Here is a 12154-nt window from a genome sequence, read left to right as displayed (position 1 = left end):
ACGGCTCACGATGGTCAGGGCGGAGAACTCCATGCAGAGGGCAGAGTGCCTCAAGGCAATCCGCAGGGAGTTGGAGGAGAACATGTTGTCGGCCCTGCGGACCCTCGGGGCCATGGAGGAGGACCGCCTCCAGGACATTGAGCAGGAGTTCGATGATGCCCTGGCCCGGAACATCCAGAAGTGAGCCGTCGGACTAGCCCGCTGCCCTTGTAAATAGTTCTTTAGTGTTAAGTTTCCTTTCGGTTTTGTTTCGTTTTGGGGCGCTTGGACAATGCCCCAACTTCTTGTATATAGTTCTTCATTAGGTAGTATTTTATTTTATAGGTTTCATTTAAAGAATTGGGCACATGGACCCTGGATGTTCACCTTGTACATAGTTTGACAATGGATTTGGAATTTGTTTTTTTTTTTTGTTTTTTTTTTCACATGGATCAATGGTTTTTTCTTGTTTTGGAACATTGGATTTATTTTCTCACACTGACACTTTGGAGACTTGCTTTTGGATTGCCTTTCATTTGGATTTCATGCATCTTTTTCATTTATTGGACATGCTTGATTTCATATATTATTTCCATTTTCCTCTGTTCCATTTCATTGCCTTGCTTTTCTGTTTAATACATTATAATGTTGTACTTCAATGTGTGGTATTCTCTTTGGTTTCATGCATGTCACAATGTGTGTTCTATCATTCACATGCTGTCATTGTGGGGGTTTGACGGATATGTGTTAATGTGCAGACTAGCCATTTGGGATGCTTCATGTGCTGGTGATTTCTTTGTCGGGTGGATGTCATACCTGGTGGTGTGTTCGGACTGGGGTGGCGTTGGCAGTGTATTGAGTGGGCATGGGGGCCATGATTATGGATCGTCATGAGGTGTTGGGGGGACATGTATGGGGGCCAGGTGGAGGCTGCCCCACAGTGCTGGGGGGTGGGGGTGCTGGGAGACATGAGTGGGGGCCTGCAGGCAGGTGCCCTGCACTGCTGGGGCGTGGGGGTGCTGGGAGACATGAGTGGGGGCATGGTGGAGGGTGTCCCTGGATGCTGGGGGGTGGGGGCGGTGCAGGGGGACATGAGTGGGGGCCTGCTGGCAGGTGTCCCACATTGGTGGGGTGTGGGGGTGCTGGGAGACATGCGTTGTTGATCAGTAGTGCAGGGTGACATGTGGCTTGGCTGGGGGGCATGCCCATGGTGGGACATGAGCAGGGGTGCAGGGTAGTCCCCTGTGGTGTGGGCTGCCTGCAGGGGCCGTGGAGGGTGTAGAGGGAACACCTGGGAGGACCCACACGGCCAAATCACGTGTAGTACTCCCCGCGCACCCCTGAAATACACATACCCTGCTGAATTCGCGTGTGAGACTTCCCGTGCACCCCTGGAACACACGTACCCAGGACAATCGCGTGTGGAACTTCCTGCGCACCCCTGAAAGACACGTACCCTGCTGGATTCGCGTGTGAAACTTCCCAAGCACCCCTGTAATACACGTACCCCGTTCGCACAGGGCCAATCGCGTGTGAGACTTCCCGCGCACCCCAGTAATACACATACCCCGCTCGCACAAGGGCCAATCGCGTGTGAAACTTCACGCGCACACCAGTAATACACGTGCCCCGCTCGCACAGGGCCAATCGCGTGTGAAACTTCCCGCGCACCCCAGTAATACACGTACCCTGCTCGCACAAGGGCCAATCGCGTGTAAAACTTCCCATGCACCACAGTAATACACGTACCCTGCTGGAATCGCGTGTGAAACTTCCCGCGCACCCCAGTAGTACACGTACCCTGCTGAAGTCGCGTGTGAAACTTCCCGCGCTCCTCAGTTATACACGTACCCTGCTCGCACAGAGCCAATCGCGTGTGAAAATTCCCGCGCAGCCCAGTAATACACGGACCCCGCTTGGCGTTTGCTGTTTGGCAGCCCTGTAAACTGGTCCAGGGTTAGCGCAGACATTTGCAATGATTTGGGGATTTTGATGGATTTTCCTTGCGCAAGGGCGTTCTTGGGGGCGTAACTGGCGCTGCTGCAGGGTCGCTGCGCCACTCTGCGCCACGGCTGGTTTTGGGGGCTAAAATCCATGAATACGCTGTGCGATGAAATGGATTTTATCGCACGCGGCTGGCGCAGTGTATCGCACGGGGACACTGTGCGCCAGCCGCGTGCACCACTTTTGTGCGAAATTCTATGAATTACCCTGTGAATCTGTTGGTTGTCTCCATGACCATCAGTCTGGCTTCAGAGCAGCCAGAGGCACGGAAACTGCTCTCTGAATACCCGTGAAGATCTGCTCTCTAATCTTGATTCCAGGTCTCCCTCTGCCCTCATCCTCCTTGCCATTTCCTCTGCTTTTGATACAGTCAATCAGGCCATCCTGATCAACCGACTCTGCAAGAACTTGGCCATCATGGATGAGGCACTGGTGTAGCTGACCACCTTCCTCCTGGACCGACCCTCCCAGGTCCAACTTGGGTCATTTCTCTCCACAGCCTCTCTCTCCATGTGTGGTGTCCCCCAGGGCTCTATCTTCTCTCTCTGGCTCTTCAATGTCTATCTGGCCCCTCTGGCTAATCTGATCTCCACCTTCTCTTCCAACTTTTAATGCTATGCGGATGAGACTCCGCTTATCTTCAGGCTTTCCTTAGCCTCCTCTCCTTCCTCGCTCATTCCTGACTGTCTATCTGTGATTCAGGAATGGCGTGCCTCCAACTATCTCTGCCTTAATGCCAGTAAGACTGAGATCCTTCTCATTGGGACCCCTGCTCCCACTTTCCCTCTCTAACTCTGGCCCCCCTCCTTGGGCCCTCTACCTTCACCTTCTGGTGAGGCAAAAAACCTTGGTGTCATCTTCGACTCCACTCTCCTTCTCACCTCTATAAAAAACTTTGCTAAGAAGGCCCACTTCCAGCTGCACCTCCTCAGAGGCATGATACCTTTTCTCACCTTCCCCCAGAAGCTCACCGTCTCCAGGATGGACTCCAGCAACAGCCTCTTTCTCAATCTGCCTAACTTTACTCTTTGACCCATACAAGTAATCCAGAACACTGCATTACTCTTTGACTGCAAGACTTAACCTTGGCCTCAAGCTCAGGGGCTGCATCTCTCCAGCCCTGAAATCTCTTCACTGGCTTTTGGTTTTTCAGAATCCTTGCACTAAGTGTACTGGCACCTGAATAGTCTTCCACTCTATTCTTCCCAATTGAAGTGGGTAATCTTTCTCCTTCTGGTATCAGTTTCTCCCAGTCTTTATATCCTATTGTCTCACTTGTTATTATCTTCCATTTACTTTCTCCTTACTGGGATCTGTGTAATGTACCCAGTGACTGTTTTCACTCTTCTTATAATTTAAGTATTCACTGGGACAAGCAGGTGGAGTCCCTGAATGATTCTCACCCTTCATATTATATAGTCCTTCACTGGGACGAGTAGGCTAGTTGCCTGAATGTCTCTCACTCTTCTTATGGTTTTGCCCTTCACTGGAACAAATAGTCTGGTTACCTGAATCATTATATTCTTTTTCTGTACTAATACGAGTATAGTCCGGCCACCCGTTATATGTGCCATGTTCCCCGGGTCTCCCACTTTCCAAGTTGCCTTCACCTTAATAGGGTTGCGCCACCAGGTCGGCGTTCACTCTCTACAGCTCTCTGTGTCTTGTCAGGATGTCTCTCTTCAGTAACTTTTCTTCAGTGCTTGTGCTGTGGTATCCTTCTTCCAGTGCGGTATTGGCACAGAAAGGGGTTTTCTCCTTCTTCCCCTCCTTGCCACCACTTTCTCCTCACATCCCCATCCTGGAATTTCTCACAACAGGATACCATTCCACAGGTCTCTCTTTACAGGTGCAATGCAACTCGTGGACTTCACTGTACTGACCTTCTTCGGTCAGGCTTTCTTCAATGTCCCTTCTGGGTCTTCCTTCTGGGCAACGGTTTGTTAGACTGTCTCTCCTGCAGATTAATTGGAATGCTTGTTCCTTACGGCTGCTTACCAGTGTGCAAAGCAGCCTTCTCTCCGGGTCACCGGCTTTCCTGCTCTAGCTGGTTTGAAACTCCTGGGTCTCTCTCTCACACTCGCTTGTCCATCCCACTTTAATGATGCTGTTCTGGGGCTTCCAACAGCTTTTTCTCAGAGTCCATTCTTTGTGTGTGAGTCATAATCATTATGGCTCCTTTGGATTTCTTTGTCTCAGTACCTAGTAGGTACTTAATCTTCATTACGCCTGAGGTTTGACTCCGCTCAGTACCAGACAGGTATTTGGAGTCTGTTGACACATCACAATAACTAATATATAGGGTTTATGTCACATGTTGGCTCTTATCTTTGAGTGAGATGGAAAGTGAGTTCGTTATCGGAACAGAAGTCCTTGTCCCCACAGGGGGAGTCTCTCCCTGTAAGGTCCCGCTTACTGCCACCCCTCAGGGAATTTTGCATAGCGACCTCTCCTCCCTAGGCTCACAACGAAAGGCTCTGCCCTGGTAGAGAAGTGACGAATCCCGCAATTCGTCACAGTTCATGAAGTATATCTTGAGTAAGCTACCATCTTGGCTCACATTGTATTTGTTGCTGGCTAGAAAGGAGCCATTGGTTTGTTTTCTGCTCAGGCTGAAAGGTCCCCCTCGCCCTATTTATTTCGTTATGATAACCTCCTGTGCCAAACAGGTCAGGGTATGTACTGTGCATTCTTTCTGAGGGGTGAAGGGTGGCGTTTGGAAAAAAATGTCTCTCCTTTTTTGGGTGCAATGTTGATATCCTTTGCCTTGCTATTAATGGGGGAGGGGCTGCATGAGATTCCGTCTCCCAGGCTCTGGCAGTTGGGAGCGATTCAGGAATTCTCCTCTTCACAGTGTTCCTGGTAGTGTAGGAAGGACGTAGGGCTCTGTGTGTCTAGTGAGTGCACGGGTGAGGACTGTACTACCTGCTACCCCTTTGTGTTCTAAATGGGTGAGGGATGCGAGTTTCAGGGACTGTCTACCACTGGGGTGTAAAGCATTCATGGATCACACCCCAGTCCTCCCCATTATCATATTCACTCCAAATCTGAATTTTACAAGTCTAATCTGGTTCCTGCTGTGCTGACAAAGAGGGATTAAAGGGGATGTATTTATTGCCTTTGTTTATTCCCATGACTTGGACTTGGACACATTGCACCCAATGGTACAATAGTTTATCTGATGCTTACAATCCATTGATTTACAAACATTAAGACATCTCACTTTTTTGGCTATCATGCTACTTTCCCTACTAGTTGTGACAGACTATTCGCAGAAAAGTAAACATTTTTTTTTTATGAATCTCAATAACGCTCTTTAAGAATGATGAGGAACAGGATTCTCGTAGAGTGGCTTTGTTTAATAACCAATGTTCAAAAGGTATAGCCCCTGCTGGCATACTGTTTTCCAATGTGCGCACATTGTATTGCCCCCACGCCCAGTCTAAGCATTTTGAATGCTTACTCCCAGTATTATTTTGTAACTTGTATCGGGGCATATGAATATAACTCTGTAAAATCGTCTGGAAAAACCAACATGTATAATCCAGCCTCTCATGAACCATAGACTTTTCTAAGATTAAAATGTATACAATGACCGCCCCAGGCGCTCTGGCACTCTGGAAGACCAAATGACAGACAAAAAATACATTTCCAGAAAAAAGGAAAACGGACACAAATTCCAAAGCTGATGCACTTAAAAGGACACATGAGAGAGTGTCTGTCGTTCTGATCACTAGACTAAATGAAGGGGTAGACTAGAGGCTAAGATTCAGCAGGAAAACACTGCAAATGCACAGCCTCTTGGTGTGCACATTCTAAAAAAAGCTGAATGCACCATTCTGTAGTATGCTTCATTTTATTTCACATGTATACATATGTGGCTATGAGAGTGTTGTGTTGGTGCTATGAAACAGGGATAGATAAGTTAACATGTTAAGGAGCCCCAGTAAGAGTAGAATAAATACGATTTTCTGAATTTGAAAAAAACACACAGAGCATTACCTCTTCCAGGGTCCCCAACTCTTCTTCTAATTGTTGAGTTTCTTCTTTTACTGCCATAAGGAAATCTGTGACTGACTGGCGAGGATGCATCCCCTTTTCAAAACGATTATACATTCCTCTCCAAAATCTATAAATAATAAAAACACAGAATAAATATTGGAGTACTTTTAATTAGGAGTAAATACATTTCTCTGGCCAGCCAACTTGAACAGTTGTTAAATTCCACTTAGACGCCAAAGACCTTGCTGTATTTCCCGGGATTGTGCAGATGGATTTTGAATGGTGGATGGAGTAGGAGTGTGTTCTAGAATGTAAGGAAGCTTTCACATAATGGCAGTAGCTCTAATCAGGTGTTCACTTTGTCTAACATGCCCTGAAGCGAGTGTGGGGTGCATCTTCCTGAATAAAGTTGCGTGTCAATGTAAGGTCCCATTCTTCACTGAACTATTTTCTGGAACATTTCCTTGTGCCATCTATTTGTGAAGAAGCACCTATTTTGTATGGAGGGTGTTCCCCAGTTGAATTCTTGGTTCAGCTCACAGATATTATACTGTGTATTAGTTGCAGCAAGGGCTCAGGATTGTTTGGGCATAGTGTATTGAACATACCTAGTTATCACTGGATTGGTGAACTGTCATCTTGGCTGATACTCATCCTCTGAGTCCATTGTGCAAACAGAGGATGAAGCAGATGATGGCTAGCCTTTTTGCTAGCCTGGCTCAGAGCTGCAGGAGCATATCGAATTGTGTGTGTGACTGCTGTGCCATTGAGGAAGCACATGTAAACCCGAGTGCTGAGACTGTGCACACTGCCTCTTTGGAATGCATTCGATTTAAAGGAATGGGAATGTTTCATGCTCCTAAACATCTGAATTTCGAACCTAGGATCAAGGGTCCTTACAGAAAAACCCTAGCTAGGGTCAGAACTATAAGTCTTATCTTGGGAGAATTTGGGATTTTAGCGGGGACCAGGCAAGGTTATCTCCCATCTTCACTCTGGAGATTTGAAGCATTGGGCAACTGACTTTGGTCGGAGCAAAGAGGTAGAGAAATAACCATTTTGGGCAGGGAGCTTGTGGTAGCACTGAATGCTGACGACATGTTTCTAAGAGAACTGTGGCACACACAACTCCTTGTGAGCATTATGATGTTTGGGCGCAACCTGGCAGTGTTCACTACCATGAGTAAAACAGGAGAACTTCAAAACACCTTAGAAGGTAATACAAATAATAATAATACAAGCTTTGATAGAACACATCATGCTGGATTCCCCATGCTACTAAGAAATGCACTTACATGTGCACTGTCCTCCGGGATAATCTCAGAGTAAGGCTGAAATGATGACGCTACCACATGAAGTTAGGTGACTATTATTTAATATCTTTCGCTGCTCTCACAAAATCGTTTGTTACTTCCCGCCATCCTCTCACTCAACTGCCTTTCCTTACCCCTCTCATTCTAGAACCATGGTTCTCCTTTCAAGCATAAAACTCACGTGCAAGACACTAAGGTATTTTGTCAATGTCCACATCAAGTGCTGGGGACAGATTGGAGAACTCGGAGTGTATGAGAGCCACTTTATTTTGACCATATAAAGCCAAGCTATTTCACAGATCCTCTGATTGACTAAAAAGAAGGATATGGTGTCCTCAGACATCTGCATTTCCTTAAGGGTAGAATTCCCTCTTTTGCTTTCGGTATCTCTTGCCAATACATTTGATAATGGATTTTACATTTCTGAGTACTTCAGTACTATAGGTAACTCACTATTCATTCTAATTGGCGTGCATATTCTTCAAAATAATCTCTTCGGAGTGAATCAGGTCGAAGGAACACTTCAGTCTGCCCTGATAATGGCTTAATGAGGTTCCATTTCTTCTTGGACCCATTGACATGCTGCGGGAAAGGTCATTAAATGTGGGAATTCGAACATCTGGAGAGACTAGTGAGCAGTTCATCAGCTAAATACTGATCTCAGCAGTGAGAGGTTTGATTTGTGGGGCAGTCCACTTACAGTTAGTAAGGAATAAGTGCATGATTGGACCAAGCCAATGTGACTCAGGGGATTACTTGCACCTTCCAGGGAGATAATTACAGTGAGTGCTGGCTCTGCTACTTGCATGGAAGGGAAAGTAGTGTTGGTCAATCCAAAATCAGGGGGGTGAGAGGTGTAAAAGGAGACATGGATAATGTGACGAATCCCTTGATGTCATCACTTCTCCCTTGGAGGGGGACACTTCCCATGGGGCCAGGGAGGTGAGGCCGCTACCCGATAGACCCCCTGGGGGCGGTACTCGGCGGGAGGATCCCATGGGAGGGGACCCCTATGCGGGACAAGGGAAGACTATTAATGGAGAATGCAGTGTGTCAACCACCTTGCTGCCATGCATTGCTCACCCAACAACACAGATCGGGCCCAAGCACCCCCATCCCCTCTGTCTCCTCTTTCTTCTGTTAGTTACTGCATCCATAATAACCCTGTCTATCAGATAGAAAATACTGTGAGGAGGAAGAGTGAGTGAGGAAAAAGTCAGAGTAGATAGCTCCAGAAATACTGACACAAAAAAGAGCAGGGCAATGAAGAGTCCTATGCAGAACCAAGACAAACATACTTGCTATCTGCAATTCTAAAGGCGGCTTAACATAAAAACCGATGAAGGACTGTCCCCAGGGGAGCATTGAGCTGGACAGCGAAGCCGCGCAGGGAGGAAGCACTGCAGACTCGAATGCCACGAGGTGGAAGTCAGCGTTCGAGAAGGCTGAATGGAGCAAGGGCTCACCTGAAGGCTGGGAATCCCAACGTCCAGTGGCAGGAAGGAAGCCGTACGAGTGGTCCAGGCGAGACCGGATGTACAGCGAGAAACCAGTGTGGCGGATCTACCGAGAGCAGACTGCAAAGGCCCAAGGGATGTGAGAGAAGCATGTCGGTGTTGCTGAGGACTGGGACCCTCGCAGACCAGGTTAGAAGGTACGCAGAGGGGGACCGGGAAGGCACTGGGAAACCGTAGAGGCTGTGATTGGGAGGAAATGCAGAACCATCTTCCTCATCCCAGTGGGGCCAAACAGACATCATAAACCTGAAATGCGGGTCTGTGACCCAAAGGTTAAAAGGTTTGAAGAGTTACACATGCAAGACAATGCCTGGCAGGATAGTGAACCAGGCCTGAGAAAGAGACATTATGAACTTGGAAAAAGGGGTCTGGGACCCACATAACCAGAAGAGAAGTCCATGGGGGGAGAACAATATAATTTGGCAATGGTTAGAAGACGACCAACAGAAAAGGGAAACACACTGTAATCAAAATCAAGATTAGACATGGGAAGAGAGAAATAGCCTTTGGCAAAAGTTGAGAGAAGACCAGAGGTGGACAAATATATCCTATCATTTTGACTGTTAAAAGAGAGCCTGGAAGAGGTTTGGGTAAGGAACTATGAAATGTTGTACAGGTCATAAAGCAAAACACTGGTAGCAAGAATTTAAAAACACATCAAGTAAACATTAGTAGTAATTATCACAGTACAATATATGGATGCAGTGTGCAAAAGGTAGTTGGAATGTAGGTTACACCAAGGTGTTGGAAGAGCCAAGTCTTAATTTCTTTCCTAAAGAAAGCTTTTATGTGTTGGACATAATAAAGGTGTCACATATGAAGGGTTATCACATCCAGAGTCTGTTTCCATGGCTACAGTCAGTTCACCGGGACGGGGCTCGATAGACAAGCCTGTAGTATTAATAGGGAGTCTGAGGCAGAAGGGAAGTTGGGAAATGACACGGGAGTCCGAGGAGCTCTAACCTGCAAGTGTGCAAAAATGAACCATGGGGCTGGGAAGATTCAAATCTCTGATGTGTGGGATCGGGCTGTTCAGGCTGTGTGTCACTCCGCAGCAGTGAGGATAAGATACACACAATCTAGCGAAAGACAAATAAAAGAAACCCTAGAAGATATAGGGCTGCCGACATTAACAATAGAACGACGAGAAATGCTATATAACTCCTTGTATTTCTTCTAAAGTGAGGGGGCTATCAACTCACTACCCACCAGGAAAACACCGGGTAGCGACGGGCTCTGATCCGAATTTTACAAAGAATACACAGACTTATTAGCCCCACAATTACTACTGGTCCTGCAAGTGGTATACGAAACAGGTGTCCTCCCAGACACAATGGAACAAGCCCTGATACTTCCTATCCTAAAACCTAGCAAAGATAAATGGTTATGCGAATCCTATAGGCCAATTGCATTGATAAATCAGGACACTAAAATCCTTACAGCGGTATTAGCAGAACGGCTTAAAAGAGTCATCACTACGTTGGTGCACCCAGATCAGACAGGGTATGTCCCGGGTAGGGCCACAACGACAAACCTAAGGTGAATTCAGGCAGTCATACATAGGGCGCATGCTAGGCCATAGAGCTGCACGGTAGCAGCACTTGATGCCATTAAGGCATTTGACACCGTGAGATGGGAGTGGCTGTTTGCTACCCTAGAACATTATGGGATAGTACGGGGATTCATGAGATGAATTCCCTCCTGTAAATGATCCACTCCCTCCAAATTGGAGGCTGGTTTTACTTGCGGCAGATTAAACTCCTTCCTTAAGAGTGGACCGTTAAAACCATGTCCTTCCCCCCCATTCGTTTTAGCCCACACCTTGCTTTTTCTTATTTTTCTAACTTAATTTCAATCCATTATTGTTTCATTTTTTTATTGAAAGCGAGTTGACAGGTGGTACCTTTGAGAATCAACCCTAATCGAAGCAGATCAAGGAACTCTGCCTTGAAATTATTGCAGGCTGTAAATGGTGAAGATGATTAGCAGTTAAAGAGACACAATCCATAAACTCATCATTCACTGCCAATTTAACTGGGCTGCTAATCAAATTTAGTCAGCTTTCATTAAAGTCTTGTATCATATGATTTTTGATTAATTTTAAAGTGATATTTCCAATCTTTTAGTAGTGTAAATAGGTCACCAAGTAAATCCATGCAGTGTATGGTTTCATTTAGAATATTTTCACACAGCTGAGCTATTAGGTCAAAACATAATTCAAGCTTCCAGCACAGTTGTCCAAGGATTCCGTTATACTGCTTTCGTTATCTGCCACCCCCAAACCCCCTCATCAAACGTTCCTTTCAGGAGAGACCTCTTTATAAAACTTCTCATTGAATGCAGTCCTTTATCTACCAAAACAAATGGAACTAATTGGGAACTGTGTGATGTACATACTGAAAAAAAGTTCACCAAGAGAACAGTTATCTATGGGAGTATGCCATATCTATTTGAAACTAAATGATATATTGTTTCTTGTTGGTGGATTGGACGTGTCTCTTCCCCCAAAGTCTTACTCTAATAAATGAATATAATCCATAATAGATGTTGTTAGGTGTCTGGTCAAAGGATCGAATCCAAAGGGTCGAATGGTCAAAGGATCGACACCAAAGGATCGAAAACCAAAGGATTTAACTTTTTTTTATTATATATTTTTTTGGGGTTTTCGTTTAGTGAAAAAAAGTGTTTTTTACCACAAAAACAGGGGTTGGGGGGAGGGGACCGCCCCCCCCAAAAAAAAATGTAAAAAAAAAAAAATGATTCGATCCTTTGGTTTTTGGTCCTTTGGTGTCGATCCTTTGACCATTCGACCCTTTGGTTGTCGATCCTTTGACCTACAACCCTGTTACTGGATTCCGATTGACTCTTAAAGGTTGCAGACCCCCAACCCACCATGCAGTCGAATTAAATCAAGCCCACAGAAAGGATGAGGGCTGAAGGGCATGAAGGTGGTCCAGGGAGCACCCCAGGATCTGGAAAAAACATAAAAGGACAATTTGATTTGATTTTTAATTATTTGTAACGTGCACTGGACTAACTACATCTTATTTAGGGGCTGATGAAAACATTGGATCGCTAAAGGCGACCAGGATTAGCAGACTCAGCAACTGCAGGTGTGACCAGAAGGTCAATTTAAAGTAGTGTGACCACTAATCAGTCACTTGAACAGGTGGGCTTTAAGGTTTTACGAAAGGGCAGGAAGGATTTCAAAGCCCGGATTTCAACAGGCAACCTGTTACACAATTTGGGACCATACACTCCAAATGTCTGGTTTCCCCTAAAAACACACAAAGAGGATGGGACTTCTAACAGCAGTTTATCCCTGAGCGCAGCCGACGT

At 46.1% G+C, this 12154-nt stretch overlaps 1 protein-coding gene across 2 annotated transcripts in view; it reads right to left on the bottom strand.

Annotated features, from left to right (window-relative positions):
* The window catches only part of MTMR7 (myotubularin related protein 7), a 591157-nt gene that overhangs the window by 77944 nt on the left and 501059 nt on the right, over positions 1-12154 (bottom strand). For both annotated transcript variants that reach the window (XM_069631578.1, XM_069631577.1), the window contains exon 13: positions 5986-6112. In XM_069631578.1, coding sequence (XP_069487679.1) covers positions 5986-6112 — 127 coding nt within the window. The remainder of the gene's footprint in view (positions 1-5985; positions 6113-12154) is intronic.

Source organism: Ambystoma mexicanum, chromosome 6q (genome assembly GCF_040938575.1).
Source record: "Ambystoma mexicanum isolate Mex_15411 chromosome 6q, UKY_AmexF1_1, whole genome shotgun sequence".
Classification (NCBI taxonomy): Eukaryota; Metazoa; Chordata; class Amphibia; order Caudata; family Ambystomatidae; genus Ambystoma; species Ambystoma mexicanum.
Note: the sequence above shows the minus strand (reverse complement) of the source record. Positions and strands in the feature narration are given on the sequence as shown.